We start from the raw sequence: 15,851 nt of genomic DNA on the forward strand, positions 1-15,851 counted from the left end.
ATCAGTGGATCCTGAGGAAGGTGGAATAGGTGGGGAAAGCAGAATAAAGAGAGAGTTGTGAAGAAGGTCATACAAAAGCCAGCTTGAACAAGTGAGTCTTCAGTTGCTTTTTAAAGGAGACCACTGAGTCCACTGATCTCAGGCTCAGGTGAGCTAAAGGGCCAATGACGTCTGTTGTATCTGTAACTTTTATATCCTTGATGACAGCTGAAACAACCTTCAAAGAATGGTTCGGAGCAAAAATGGCTATTTTGTTGCTAATTTGCAGGAAATATCTAGAAGAAAGTACCTAAGCGTCCTCAGAAATGTAGCTAGGTTCATCACTAGGCGTTAGGAACAGCGACAAAGTCGCTGAGTTGGCACTACCTCATTCTCTGCTGCTAAAGCTACTGATAGCAAATGCTACGGCGATGCCGAGTGTGAACGCGCATGAAGCAGCCTGCTCGACCCGAGCAGCTCAGCTCAACTCTCTTTTTCTGTGATTTTACAGAAAAACAGGCAATCACAGTAAAAATGCCAGGACTCATTCTACAGGACCAGGGCATAGCAGGAGAATGTATGAAGAAGAACTTTATTATTTCTATACATGTTTTGACTGTCAAACTTCCCTAATGCCCCTTTAATAATGGAGGTTTGTGAGATCTGTGTGTGTTTGGTATAGACTTTCTCTTCTGGTTGATCACGTTGTGTGGATAAGTGAAATAAACGTTACATGGATGGTGCTTTAAGGGAATCTCTTTAAATTCACTGTCATTTGGGATTATAACGTTCTACATCCTGCTGCTCCAGCTGTTGTTTCTGGTTCAGGAGCTCGAAAATATCAGTGTTTTCTCTCTAGCGGTGCAGCTACGAGCTAAGGCTGCGCTGCTAGAGGTTCTGACAAACTCAAGGAAATCCAAACTACGTCCACATGATTGAACAGTTTGGCACCGTTAACAACATTAACTGTGTCCTCCATCTTTTTTCCCATTTGGAGCTCTCATTTTGTTCTATTTTTACCAACCATGTTACCTGCAGCAGAAGGCTAAAACTGCACAAACATTAGCCGTAAGCAGCGATCCGCCTGGCTGCCGTGTGGCTCCATTACAGAAAAGATCTGTTTGGTTGTTCTTTATATTGAGATTCTATCAACTCATTCTCAAATGTCTATTGAGGAAATGTTTTTTCGAAATATATATTTCAAACATTCTATTACGCAGCCCCAGCCTTATTTTGATTTTAAATGTCTTGAAGGATTGGCAAATGGCCAGAATTTATTTAACGCCTTCTAGAGTCCTACAGCCCCCCAAGGCACTTTAAAACTCAACAATTATTCACCCATTTACACGCTAGTGGTGATGAGCTACATTGTAGCCACAGCTGCCCTGAGGAACACTGACAGAGGTAAGGCTGCCATACACAGGTGCCACCGGTCCCTCCGATCACCACCAGCAGGTGAGGAGGATGAAGTGTCTTGCCCAAGGACACAACGACTGTGACAGATACGAACCTGCAACCCTCTAATTACGGGGTGGGAACTTGACACCTCTGCTTCAATAGCCCAGGTTTAGAAATTTCGAACAGAATCACATCCATTATTTTTGCAGTAACATAAATGCAGTCTGCTAATGCTAATACAAGAATTTTCACATTTTTTTTAAAATATTGTTCATGATTTCTACCCTGGCTTTCCACTTGATGTGTATTATTTGTGTTATGTCTGTGACGCGTATTAAAGGGGAACTAGGTGGTTTTGGGTTGCTTTTAGCACCCCCTAATGTGCATTTGTAGAACCGGAAGCAAAACTGATCTCCTTGCTGTGCGTTCGTCTTTTTAACACCAGAGCAGCTGAAATGTTTCCCCAGCCTTCATTAGTGTCTACAAGAGTGATTGATCACTAAATTAAATAAATCGGCTGTGTTCATGATCTAAAACATGCAGGAAATGTGCTGGAACCAGACTGCAGTGTCAGGTATGTCAGCTCAATTTTCCAACAGAAAGGACTGACAACTGTGAAGTTGTAAGTGGAATATTCTGGCCACAGGGGGGAATAAGGAGCTGGGTGGCATTTCATTAACTCTGTAAAGGGTCATTTTAGCACATACTAGCTCAAGAAAATTATTTAAAAGTATGAAAAAATTTGCTAAGTATTCATTTAGGCAGCTAACAGTCGCTGCTTTAGTCAATAGGTGTGTTTCCACCTGGCATGGATGCGTTCCAGAAGCAGTGTTGTGGTCCTGTTTGAAATGTACTCTTCCAGTCTATTTATGCTATGTTTCCAGAATGCATCAAGCAAAGCAGTTCATATACAGGAAGTCAAGCATGCAAATTTCTGTTGCTTAATTAGTAAAAAAAAAAAAAGCGTCATTACCTGCAACATTATTGTCTGCTGGCACATCTGATGGAAAGCTGTATTAAACTGTATTTTAAAGACTTAAAGAGCAAGTCACCCCCTACCAGATTCTTACTCAACTCCCACTTCCTGTTTGAAAAATGCAACAAATGCCTAGCAGACCGAGAGGGCGGAGCCACTAACAAAGACACACACACACAGTCTCACAACGACATTGTGACATCATATAGTACAAGCTAATGTTCTAGGGTACCTCTTAGCCAATAGCGATGGCAGATTTAAATTCAAATTCAGTGCAGAGTTTTTATCTGACAATGGCACAACACTGACAGTTTTAGGCAGAAAATTTAAATTTGAACTAAAATGCACTTAAGTGCAAAACTATTGACTACACGTGTCTGCAGCACGATTAGACACACATTTATATTGTTTATCAGAAAAAAAAGTTGATTTGGGGGTGATTTGCTATTTAAAGAGCAGGTTCACTGAGAAAACATATTTTACCTTTTTTTAAATTATCTGTCACTCTTAGTTTAACATGCAGGTTGAATGTGAAAATAATCTTCTACCCCTATTTCTTGCATTAGCTTTTAATAGAAAGTAGATGGAAATATCCTCAGTTCAGAAAATCCTGACTAATCTACGTCACACTGTCACTTAACATACACTCACCTCTCTTGACCCACAATGGGAAAGGTTGTTGTTGTTTAAGTGTCCAGGAAACAACAGAGAACGTCTCGGCTAATAGATGCTAAATGTTAGCATTAGCAACTTCACCACATGGCAGAACTCTTTCAGGCTTGTGTTATTTGTGGAGATAAAGCATCAATGCCAGGGAACACCTTGGAATCCCCACAGAGGAGCTGCCCAAATGGCTGAAGAGAGGGTCTGGGCCTCTGCGCTTAGGCTGCTGCCCCTGCAACCTGACCAGGGGTGGGCTGGCCTATCTGGCATTCTGGCACTGTCCCGGTGGGCTGCTTGCCCAGCTTGGGCCAGCACAAACCCGTAGAGACTAGGCTATCCCCCCTGGTCTGAGGGTTGATGGTTCGTAAAAAATGCCAGGGCAGAATTGTGATCCCAGTCCACCCCTTAACCCGACCTCGGATAAGTGGAGGAAAATGGATGGACGAAAATATCAAAGTTGCAAAGCAAACCAATTCAGTAGCAGAGTTGCATTGCTGTTAGCCAATCAGAGGCTAAATGTCCAAATATCAGGAAATAAGACTCCAAATTCTGTCGTCTGCTGCCACTTTCTCCTCCGGCTGACTTCTACTTCCTAAAACAGGTGCATAAGCTTTTCCGGAGAATAACTTACAAGGCATTCATTCCTACTGGAAACCACTGCAAATGTATGAGTAAAGTCGACCCTTTTATTGATGAAAAAAGTACAGTTGGCTTTCAAATGACACAATACTTTTCAGCCTTTTTTTATATATTCAGTTTCAGGATCTAATTTACGAAAGGTCTACTTAACAAATGATCAGGCTGATGTGAGATAGCGCAACAGAGAAGAATAAGAATGACGTTGTAAAGTTGATCTCCCTCTATCCAGATGTCAGATGTTCTAGCTCCGGCCTCCCTCTGACCGACCTGTTGTTTCAGGCCCAAGCCCAGATGTAAACACAGCCCCGGCCTTTGTTTTGGCTCGACCACCTCAGGAAACGTCTCCTGTATGGCCTCTCTGTATCCCCAAACATGCTTATCCTATGGCCATTGATGGATGTAGAGCTCTTCAAAGCAGAGCAAATATTTCACAAGGTCCAGGAGGCTCAGGAAGGACTTCAGAGGGCGGTTTCATGTTTTGGATCTGGTTTGAGAGGGATGTGGCTAAGGGGAGTGAGGGAGTCTGATCTATATGCGTTGGGTCTTCCTGTCCTGCTGTTCTGAAGGCCGGTTGATGAAGACATGTTGTTATTGTTAGCCCTTGATTTAGGATTATGGATAAACAGTTCCTGATTCACTTCAAGAGTTTATTGATTCTTCCGTTGTGGAGCAGAAATAATATTTAAAAGAAGTTGATCAGAAGGGTGTGTGACACAACCATGTTATCCACCTTCACAAAAATAAACACAGTGAATCCATCTTGTTTTACTTTTTTTGTCTGTATATTGCTCAGAGATTACTATTGCTGTGATTTGTTGCTACATAAACTGAACAGGGAGAAAGTGGGATTAAAAAAACAAACTTAATGTTTCTGTGTGTCTCAGATGAAGTTTGTGAAGGAGAAGTTCAAAGCAACTGATAAGGAATGGGTCCTCCTGGTTTGTATCGGAGCATCATCTGGGGTGGGACGCCTTACCTTTGGGAAAATTGGTGACCTCATTCCTGGTTTGAAGAAGATCTACATGCAGGTGAGGAAATAATAAAAATGTCCTTGAATGTAGCAGATCCCTCCCATTTTTTTTGGGCCGGATTTCATGATAACTTCAGTACAGATGTTTCCTACACTGTAAGAAATGAAATGTAAAATGTATTTAACCAAGTTATGACAACTGTTTGCACAAACCCTAGTTGCTTAAATCTGAAGAGTGATATACAGTGAGGAACATAATTGTTTAAACACCCTGGGATCTTACAAGTTCTCCCACTTAGAAATCATGGAGGGGTCTGTAATTTACACTGTAGGTGTATTTCTACTGTGAGATACAATCACGAAATCACACTGGATGATTTTTAAATATCGTATTTGTATTGCACTGCTGCCCATAAGTATTTGAACACCAGAGAAAAGTAATATTATTATTTGGTACAGAAGCATTTGTTTGCAATTAGGTCAAATGTTTCCTGTAGTTCTTGACACACTGCAACAGGTCCCAGCTCTTTTCATGTCATTGACCAGCCCCTCCCATGTATTTCTGGGCTGATTGCTCACCTTTCTCATAATCAGTGATACCCCACCACGTGACATCTTGCATGGAGCCCCCATCCGAGGGAGACTGGCAGTCTTTAGTTGATCTATTTTCATCAAGCTGCTTGACGATTGCCTCGTAGTCCTTTCCAGCCTTGTTGAGGTCCACATTTCTGTCTCTGGTGTGTTTTGACAGCTCTTTGCAGACCTGCCAACCTATACTCATTTTGTGTAGCGAGTACGCAATTTGGCATCTAATTATCTAAGAATCAGGGCACATGTGAAGCTTTAATTTAGTTGTTTCACACTTTTATATCAGTAGGCGCCCAACCTGACTCACTTTTAGTGCTTAGCGTAAATTGGGCGGTGGCCTGGGATAGTTTCAAAATTCCCAGCCTGAATTATTGTCCCTGTCTGCCCCTGCCTGCTGCTAATCAAAAGCCGCACATTTTTGCACCAATGTTACGTTAGTATTCTGTTCGGTTCTATTGTTATAACCCATTTCCCCTACCGCTCTGCAAAAACGTGCTCGCTCACTACAAGTTCACACCCACGGTGCGCCCTGGTCACACACAGCAGACCTGCAGCCTCCGTGCGTTAAAACATCTGCTTTGTGCAAATCAACATTAGAAACTGGAGCTAATTGTTGAAGTTATGTGTACCAACCCTGCTTATGGATCACCTCAGAGATGGCTTGTCGATGTGAATATTTATTTATTTGTTTGTTTGTTTTATTTTTACGAGAACAAGAGATTAAATTATTACAAAAAGCAAAATAGAACCATTAGAAATGACTCAGCTCAAAATCTATAACACCTAGACCAGGGGTGTCAAACTCATTCTAGCTCAGGGGCCACATTGAGGGAAATCTAGTCCCAAGTGGGCCGGACCGGTTAATAAAAAAAAAAAAATTCAGATTGTTTTCTTTGTTTTAATACAATCAATATGAAACAAGGCTGGAGCCTGAGGACAGTGTAGTACAAGTACAACACCTGAAGTGTACTTGAAAATTTGAAAAAAAAAAAAAATCAATACATAATAAAAAATTCCTTAGTGATTCAAAGAGCTTACAGATCACATGGCTAGATCAGTTTCATGCAGCACTTAAAGTTTATTTGACTCATTTTACTTAACATCTTTTAGCTTTCACCGGCACATCAACATCAGAAGTAACATCCTGAGTGGCGGCCAACTTCAGGATGCGATTCAAGTTCTTGTGTGAGCCTTGAGCGCAGCTTTGTTTTATTTATACTCATTACAGAGAAAACTACGTTTATTTTCACTCTACATTGTAAAGTATGAAAATAAAGTTTACACAACCATCTCGCGGGCCGGATTTAACCCGCTTGCGGGCCGCATCCGGCCCGCGGGCCGCATGTTTGACACCCCTGACCTAGACTCTTCAGACCTGGACTAGATTATTCTACAATAACAGCCAAATCCACAAATGAGTTGGTAAAATGTGAAACCTTTAGTAGATTAGTGAGCGTCCAAAGAATGCAGCTTTCTTCAATGATGTATTGTAAGTTTGGATTATTATGCTGGCACACAGAGTTTATATTGGTCACTCAAGAAATAAAACATTTTATAATTAGAGCAGATTAAAGATGCAGGAAGTGGAAAAATTTGCTGGAATTAGCCTTTCCACATTAGAAACTAGAAAGGGAACCAATTCAGCTTTCTACAAAACAAACAACAATAAATGAATAAAATAAAACAGGAAGAATTAATAATTTTTTTTTCCAAATTAATGAGAAAAAAATGTAATAAAACATTTTTGGCCATGCTTGCAACCCTCTAAACTCACCATGCACTTTGCCTAATCTGCAATTACAATGTGGACATATGCCACCAGGGAGCTGCAGGTAATGTATAAATTAGCCCCAGTGGTGTGTGCACATGTGCTTTAAACCAATTTAATATTAGATTTTTGAAAACAGAACCACCTGTTGCAATATACAAAATAAATCATTACTAATAAATACATATTAACATTTTTTATTATTTTTGATTAATTAGGTATTGAAATAATTCAATGCAAGTAACTTGTGGCTATCAGCTTGAATAAGCGCACACATATTATAAAAGTTAAGCAACTGCAACTTTTGAGTTTTACTGTTTAATATTAAAATTCATGATACTTTGGATTATTCAAGAAGATGTTTCCAGCCAGTCAATGGGGACATTACAGCGTGGAAAGCAACGGAGTTGCAAAAGTCTGTAAAAATAAATAAATAAAACACCACACATGTGGTACTCAAAATTTTTGACAAGGTTGGCAGGTCAGTCTTTGGTCTTTGTCATGGTAGTAGTTGGAGTCTGACTGAGTGTGGGGTGGACAGGTGTCTTTAACAAACTCAGACAGATGCTACTAATTTAGATGAATAAGTGGAGTAGAGGTGGACTTTTTAAAGGCAGAGTAACAGGTCTTTGCTGATTGCCAGCTGTTCAAATGCAAATGTGCAGCAGTGCAATACAAGTAATTATTTAAAAATCATACCACTTGATTTACTGAATTTTATTTAAATGCTGTCTTTCATTTTGGGAATGTGAATTTCAGACCTCTCCATGATTTCTAAGTGTGAGAACTTATTTTCCTCACTGTATATTTACTTTTAACATAACTGTATATTACTCTTTACATTTTGGCAACTGGTTTAATGGAACCAGTTAACATAACATTCAACATTTCATTTCTTAGGGTCTAGACTCACCCACATAACAAAGTAAACATTCCAGTACAGTTCAGTTCATTATGCCAATCAGCAAAACATTAAATATGTAAGGAACCCAGCAGATTGCTACTAGTGTCCGTGTCTTTACAGCAATCCCCAGTTGTGTTGGTAAGGATGAACACTGTCCTTCCATGCTTGTTGGCGTGATATTAAATAATTCAAATCCATGTTTATATTTAAACTTCCCTGGAAGCATCAGCCCTTTGTATAGATATAATGGATGTATTGAAATGTTTTCAGTGTACAAATATTGGTTAAAGGGAAATCCTTGCTTTTGGCATTTATGCCGCAAAACATCCCTGAAAGTTTCTTTCTTTAGTGTTGTGATTGAAGGGTATTAGAGGTGCAGCTTATAGCTCATTGTAAAGATCTGCAACCCCTCTTTCACAGTTCACTGAAAATGTGCCATGGGCTGGGGAGCTTAGTTTAATTCAGCAGTATCAGATGACTGCAGAGATTTGAACTAACAAGCACTCAGAGCACTGGTGTAATTACCACACAACCTTCACATCCCACCATGTGATTCAGATTCACATAAATTCTTCTTTTTTGAATTTTATGTTTTACAGCTCGAACACCCATCAGCCTGCTGGCAGTGGCAGTTTCCTCCTAACTCACAAAAGTATAGGTTTTGAGTTAAAGCTATAAGGGCAAATCCACTAAACAAAACTTAAAGAGCAAGTCACCCCCAAATCACATTTTTTTTGCTGATAAACTATATAAAGGAGTGTCTAATCGTGCTACAGACACGTGTAGTCAATAATTTGGCACTTCAGTGCATCTTGGTTAAAATTCAAATATTCTGCCTAAAACTGGCAGCGTTGCGCCGTCGTCAGGGAAAAATTCTGCACTGTATTTGAATTTAAATCTGCCACCGCTATTGGCTAAGAGGTATGCTATGATGTCATCTGGTACGTTATGATGTCACAATGCCATTGTGAGCCTGTGTTTGTGTGTATTTGTTAGCGTCTCCGCCCTCTCGGTCTGCCAAGCAACAGCATTTTTTGCATTTTTCAAACATGAAGTGGGAGTGAAGTAAGTTTCTTGTAGGGGGTGACTTGCTCTTTAAAACATTTTTCATGCCTCTTAAAAACGTTCTAACATAGAATAGCTATAAATATTTCATGGAGATAAAAAAAATTTATTTAAAAAATGAAGTGGTTCTCTCACATTTGTCTTAAAACCACAGCCAATAACACCTTTTGTTCCTAAACCAACAACTGAACCATCCAGTTGTCAGTCTCACTGAACCGCCACACTTCTCTGGGCCCTCGATTCATTACACATTCGTGTATTTAGCAACAGAACACCACTGGTGTGAGAGGTTCTCCGCTCAATAATATCAGAGAAGGAGAAACAAACTGGAATATTTTAGGTTTAGGGAAGAAAAGCAGAAAAACTAAAATAATATGGTTGCATAAGTGTGTACACCGTCTTATAACTGGAGACATAGCTGTGTTCAGGAATAAGCATTCCCATTTTAAATCATGTTAAATAGGAGTAAGCATGCACCTGCCATCATTTGAAGTGCCTCTGATTAACCCCAAATTAAGCTGGCCTTTCATGATATTTTGTTAGTTTCATTCCACAGCAAAAGCCATGATCCACAGAGAGCTTCCAAAGCATCAGAGGGATCTCACTGCTAAAAGATCAGTCAGGAGAAGGTCCCAAAAGAATTTCCAAGGTATTAGATATACCATGGAACACAGTGGAAACAGTCATTATTAAGTGGAGAAAATATTGCACAACAGGGACATTACCAAGTACTGGACGTCTCTCTAAAATTGATGAATAGACTAGAAGAAAACAGGTTTGGGAGGCTACCAAGAGGCCTACAGCAAAATTAAAGGAGCTGCAGGAATATCTGGCAAGTACTGGCTGTGTGGTACATGTGACAACAATCTTCCAGATTCTTCATATCTCTGGGCTATGGGGTAGAGTGGCAAGACGAAAGCCTTTTCTTTCGAAGAAGAACATCCAAGCCAGGCTACATTTAGCAAAAACACATCTGAAGTCTCCCTAAACCATGTGGCAAAAATGGGCCATTCCCATCTGTACCAGGTCGGCCCGGGCCGGGTAGCGTAGGTTGTTTACATATCTGGGTGGCCTGGTATTTTTCCGGGCCAACCAAGGCTCATTCTCAACCCTCTTCTCGAGGGGGTCTGCTTCAGGCCGACCAGGGCCGACACACCCACTGCTGACAGCAAATTCACACCTTCCATTAGAGCAAGCCTCTGATTGGTGGGTAGAATCAGCCCATTCACACCTTCCATTAGAGCAAGCCTCTGATTGGTGGGTAGAATCAGCCCACATGGGCTTAAGACAAGGATGTGTGGAATCAACCGGGCCAGGCTGGGGCCGACTGGGGCTACCCGGCCCGGGCCGACCCGGTACAGATGGGAATGGCCCAAAAGTGTGATGGTCTGATGAAACCAAGATGGAGCTTTTTAGCCATAATTCCAAAGAATATGTTTGGCTCATAAATAATACCATCACCAATAGAACACCATACCCACAGTGAAGCATGGTGATGGTGGGACTGTTTTTCTTCAGCTGGAACTGGGGCCTTATAAAATAGATGGGATTCATAAAAGTTCCAAATACCAGTCAATATTGGCACAAACCTTGAGGCTTCTGCTAGAAAGCTGAACATGAGGAGGAACTTCATCTTTCAGCATGACAATGACCCAATGCAAAGATCCAAATCAACGAAGGAATGGCTTCACCAGAAGAAGGTTACAGTTTGGGAGTGGCCCAGCCAAAGCTCAGACCTGAATCTGATAGAAAATCTGTGGGGTGATCTGAAGAGGGCTGTGCACATGAGATGAACCTCACAATCTGATAGATTTGGAGTGTTTCTGCAGAGAAGAGTGGGCCAATTTTCCTAAATCATGTGTCATGCTGATAGACTCATACCCTAATAATAAATTAAAAAGGTGCTTCAGCAAAGTATTAGTTTAAAGGCACAGTGTGTGATATTTTTACCTGTTTACTATCAAATCCTGTGTTTCCAGTTCACAAACTTGTCCTTTTTCACTAATATTACTCATCAACATCAATTGTAAATATTCCTCTCAACTTCAAATTATACATTTTTATATACATAAACTGTGGTCGACCCTCCATGGTCATCCACCATCTTAAAATACAGTAGCTGTTTAGGGACATACGAGCTCCACGTTACCCATTTGGACTATGACTGTAACCTGAAAGAACCAGCAGAGGGCAGCAGTGCGCCCTGGAAGCATGGAGTCTGCTAATTCAACTAAGAAATAGAAAAGAATAGCTACACCATTGCTGAACTTGTTAGTTTGAATAAAAAAATTAAATCAAAAGACACAAATTTTGTCAGTTCGTCATCATGCCCAACACAAGGAAGCTGATATGTTCAGATCCCCGCCTGCTACGCCAGCCTCTGGTTAGTGTGTCTCTGACTCCCAAACTCACCTCAAGTTGTTCATCCGTCTTTTCCTGGTGCCAGAACTCCCGACCCGGTCCCAACGTGTCCGTTCCAAAGTCCTTCTACTCAAGTCTTCTCTCTTCCTGCAGCCTGCCGTCTCGCCCAACACGCTCCAGTGCTAGTCAGTGGCTAAATCAGCGTTGTTTACTTTATCTCCACAACACTTTACTAACAGCGATGTAGTTCGCCACGCGTTCCAGAGATGCTCCGACTCAGAGAGCTTCTTCTCAAACGTTACCTTTAGACTTGGGTCTCCTTTTGCTGGTAATCCGTGGGAGTTTACAGCACACACAGCGTCTCCCCGGCTCTAGCCATGGCTAACTAGTAGCTCGGTAGCTGGTGACGCCGATCTCCACCATGCCAGCCGTGAGCCATGATTAGCTGATAAGTCAACATTGCTTACTTGATGTCCACAGCGTGTCCCCGGCTCACCAACACTCCTTCACCCGTCGTAGTTGACGATCAGCCAGTGATCGCTCCATATCCATATAAGCTGGTAGTTGCAGCCATTTTGTTTACATCGAGCGGTGTGCTCCATGATCCACGTGAAACGGGTGTTGTGGGAAAGTATGTCCCCCTGAAATATTCTGTTTCCCTTAGGCAGTCAAGAGCAAATATTTCCAAATCCACAGAACTTATTGTCCATTATGAGGACTAAACCACCTCAAATAAAAGATGGTTAGACTGAGTGAAATTACATCCTTTTACATTACTTTCAAAAATGATAAATAAGTATCGTGTGCCGGGGTGAGTGTTCCTCTCATTTTTGTTCCATCTTTGAGCTGATGTGTTTCAGGAGAGGGAGGCTCCAGCTGCAGCTCATTAACAATCAGCGGGTCTAGCTATAAGAGGAGGAGGAGAACATATCTCGACGCCGGATGATTAACTACAACTTGGTAGTTCCAGCCCTTTGTGTCTCCAGGTTAACTCTAGTGATTTTTGGATTTTAGAACCCTTGTGGATATATTTGTGCTTACCTGTTCCCAGGATTTTTGTATCGTTTGTGGACCTTACCTTGACTCCTCAGGATCTCCTTGGACTTCTGAAGCTTCTGGAGCTTCTCTGGTTTTTCTGTGGCTCCTCTGATTGACTACTTGGACATTTCCACGATCCCGCGGGATTACTCACCTGTACCCCATAAATCTCCTGGATGCAGCTTTCACCGTTCTCCTCTCCTCCCTGCCGGCCCGCTCTCCTGGCGCCCCCTCTCCTGGACACCCCCTCTTGGATTCACCCCGGCACTCCACCTACCCTCCCCAATTCCTCAGCCCCCAGCTTCCCGTAAGTCTTTACTCTGCACCTTCCTAGTTTAGGCTTACCTTCTTGGACTCACCTGTTCCTCTGCTCTCCCCTCCTCAGACGCTGTGGTTCTGTTGCAATTCCCACTGGACCATATCCAGTGCGCCCTCAGTTCCTGATTTAAAAAAAAAAATTCTTTAATTTTTCTAATTGACTCGTGAATGGTGAATTCTGCATGTCTTGGTTTAAACTCGTCTCCAAAACCATGTCAGAATCATCCGGCCAAGCCGCTAACCCCGCAGATTCACCTCTTACCGATCAACTCAACAGGTTGTCTCAGCAGGAGCAAGTCCTGCCACTGCTTATGGAACAGCTTCAAGCCGCTAACAACCGTTTCCAGCAGCTGGAGTTCATGGTACGACAAGTACAACTCAGAATGTCCCAACCGCAGCCCCAGGCCCCCGCTGCGGAGCCTCCGCTCAACGCCCCCGTTCCTCCTGCAGTTCCCGGGCCGGCAGCAGCAGCCACCCCGGAATTCACCTATTCACCTATTTCCGTCCAGCCTCCTCACCCCCATCATCGATGTTCAGTGGTGAGTTTGATGACTGTTACAGTTTTCTGCTACAATGTCGGCTCGCTTTCGAGCGCTCACCAGCAGCCTTCATACATAGTAGGATTACTTTGTGGGAGAGCCCTAAGATGGGCTGAGGCAAAGAGTCACTGTGCTACTTTTCTGTCGGGACCTCTGGAGGACTTTTTGACTGATTTTAAATGAACTTTTGGCAGCACTGAGTCTGTTAAGGACATCAGTAAAAGACTGGAGTTTATCGCAGGGGCGGAGATCTGTTGCTGACATGTCTGTGGAGTTTAGAACCCTGGCGGCTCGGTCATCCTGGAATGAGGAAGCCCTCCTCGCTGCCTTCACTGAGTCACTCAATGACCGAGTTCGGAACCAGCTGGCACTGTGCCCAGAACCCCAGTCGCTGGAGGAACTCATCCGCCTGGCCATTTCTATTGAAAAACGCCAGCATGAACTGCGGTACCAGAACTCCAGTTACAGAACCTTCCCCACACCGGACTGTCACCATGAGTCGGGCACTCGGCCCTCCGCGGAGCCCACCACCATGGAGGAACCCATGCAGATGGGAAGGACACGCCTCAGCCAGGAGGAGAGGTCACATCGGATCAGGTCAGGTCTGTGTTTATATTGTGGGGAGCCAGGACACTTTGCTAGAGCCTGTCCGGCTCTGTTAAAAGGCAGAGCCCACCAGTAAAGACGGGACTACTGGTGGGCGGTAACTCTTCTTCTGCGAGCTCCCGCTGTGTACTTCAGTGTGTTGTGTTTTTTAACTCCGAGCAGTTTCCTATAGAAGCACTTGTTGACTCTGGTTGTGAGCAGTCCTTGTTGGACCCGGACTTAGTAAAGAGATGGAAGATCCCAACCATTCGGCTCCCTACTCCGCTTTCTGTGTCTTCCTTGGACGACCGGAACCTGTCAACCATTACTCACCAGACCATCCCGTTGCAGTTACGAGTGTCGGGTAACCACACGGAGGCTTTGGCTTTTTATGTGTTTCCCTCTCCTCAGTCACCTCTGGTCCTGGGACACTCATGGCTCTTCCTCCATAACCCCCACATGAACTGGGAGACTAACAGAGTTGAGGAATGGAGCTCCAGATGCTCACAGACCTGCCTCCGCTCAGCCTCACCCATTCTCCGCAGCCCTGCCGCTCCTCCAGCAGAAAGGATAGACCTGTCCTCTGTGCCACCGATCTACCATGACCTCAGCCTAGTCTTCAGCAAGGATCGGGCATCATCTCTCCTCCCACACAGGCCATTGGATTGCAGCGTAGATCTGCTGCCAGGGGCTCCTCTTCCCTCCAGCCGCCTTTACCACCTCTCTAAACCAGAGAGAGAGAGCATGGAGAGCTACATACAGGAGTCTCTGGCCGCCGGCCTAATCAGACCGTCCTCATCACCCCTAGGAGCAGGTTTCTTCTTTGTTCCGAAGAAGGAAGGAACACTCAGACCCTGTATTGACTACAGGGGTCTGAACCAGATTGCCGTTAAGAACAAATACTCGCTGCCTCTACTAGCATCTTCTTTTGAGCCCATTCAGGATGCCAGCATCTTCAGTCGCCTGGATCTCTGGAACGCTTACTGTCTGGTTCGAATTCACCAGGGAGACGAATGGAAGACCGCGTTTAAGACTCCCATCGGACATTTCGAATACTTGGTGATGCCCTTTGGTTTAACTAATGCACCAGCCATGTTCCAGTTCCTAGTGAACTCTGTTTTAGGAGACTTTCTAAATAAGTTTGTGACTGTTTATTTAGAGGATTTTTTTATATTTTCTAACTCCTTAGAGCAACACGTAAGACACGTTAGGGCCGTGTTACAGCGCCTCCTGGAGAACCACTTATATGTAAAGGCGGAGAAATGTGTGTTCCGCGTCCCCAAGGTGAAGTTCCTTGGTTTTATCATCGAGAGTGGGAGGCTATGGGCAGACACTGAGAAGGTCAGTGCAGTCAATGAGTGGCCCATTCCAATTTCTCAAAAGCAGTTACAAAGGTTCCTGGGCTTCGCCAACTTTTACAGGAGGTTTATAAGGATCTACAGCCAGACCGCCGCCCCGCTGACAAACCTGACCTCTGTTAATCACCCTGTTGTTTGGTCCCCAGAAGCCGAGGCTGCCTTCCAGACCTTAAAGAGGAAGTTCACTAACACCCCTGTGCTCCACAGACCTGATCGGCAGCGCCAGTTCACCCTTGAAGTAGACGCCTTCGACACCGGCGTTGGCGCTGTACTCTCTCAGGTATCTCCCACGGATAATAAACTTCATCCCTGTGCCTTTTTCTCTCGCCGTTTAAAGAGCAAGTCACCCCCTACCAGAGTCTAACTCCACTCCCACTTCATGTTTGAAAAATGCAACAAATGCTGTTGCCTGGCAGACCGAGAGGGCTGAGCCCCTAACAAATACACACACACACAGGCTCACGACAGCATTGTGACATCATAATGTACCAGTTTACATCATAGCATACCTCTTAGCCAATAGCAGTGGCAGATTTAAATTCAAATACATTGCAGAGTTTTTACCTGTCAACGACACAACACTGCCAGTTTTAGGCAGAATATTTAAATTTTAACTAAGATGCACTGCAGTGCCAAATTATTGACGACACGTGTCTGCAGCACGATTAGACACTCGTTTATTTAGTTTATCAGCAAAAAAAC

General features: G+C 43.4%; 1 protein-coding gene across 1 annotated transcript in view; it reads left to right on the forward strand.

Moving 5' to 3' along the window:
• slc16a2 (solute carrier family 16 member 2) overlaps positions 1-15,851 on the forward strand; it is a 52,451-nt gene that overhangs the window by 23,040 nt on the left and 13,560 nt on the right. The window contains exon 4 of the mRNA XM_015946727.3: positions 4,540-4,683. Coding sequence (XP_015802213.3) covers positions 4,540-4,683 — 144 coding nt within the window. The remainder of the gene's footprint in view (positions 1-4,539; positions 4,684-15,851) is intronic.

The sequence above is a fragment of the Nothobranchius furzeri genome, chromosome 1, assembly GCF_043380555.1.
Source record: "Nothobranchius furzeri strain GRZ-AD chromosome 1, NfurGRZ-RIMD1, whole genome shotgun sequence".
Classification (NCBI taxonomy): Eukaryota; Metazoa; Chordata; class Actinopteri; order Cyprinodontiformes; family Nothobranchiidae; genus Nothobranchius; species Nothobranchius furzeri.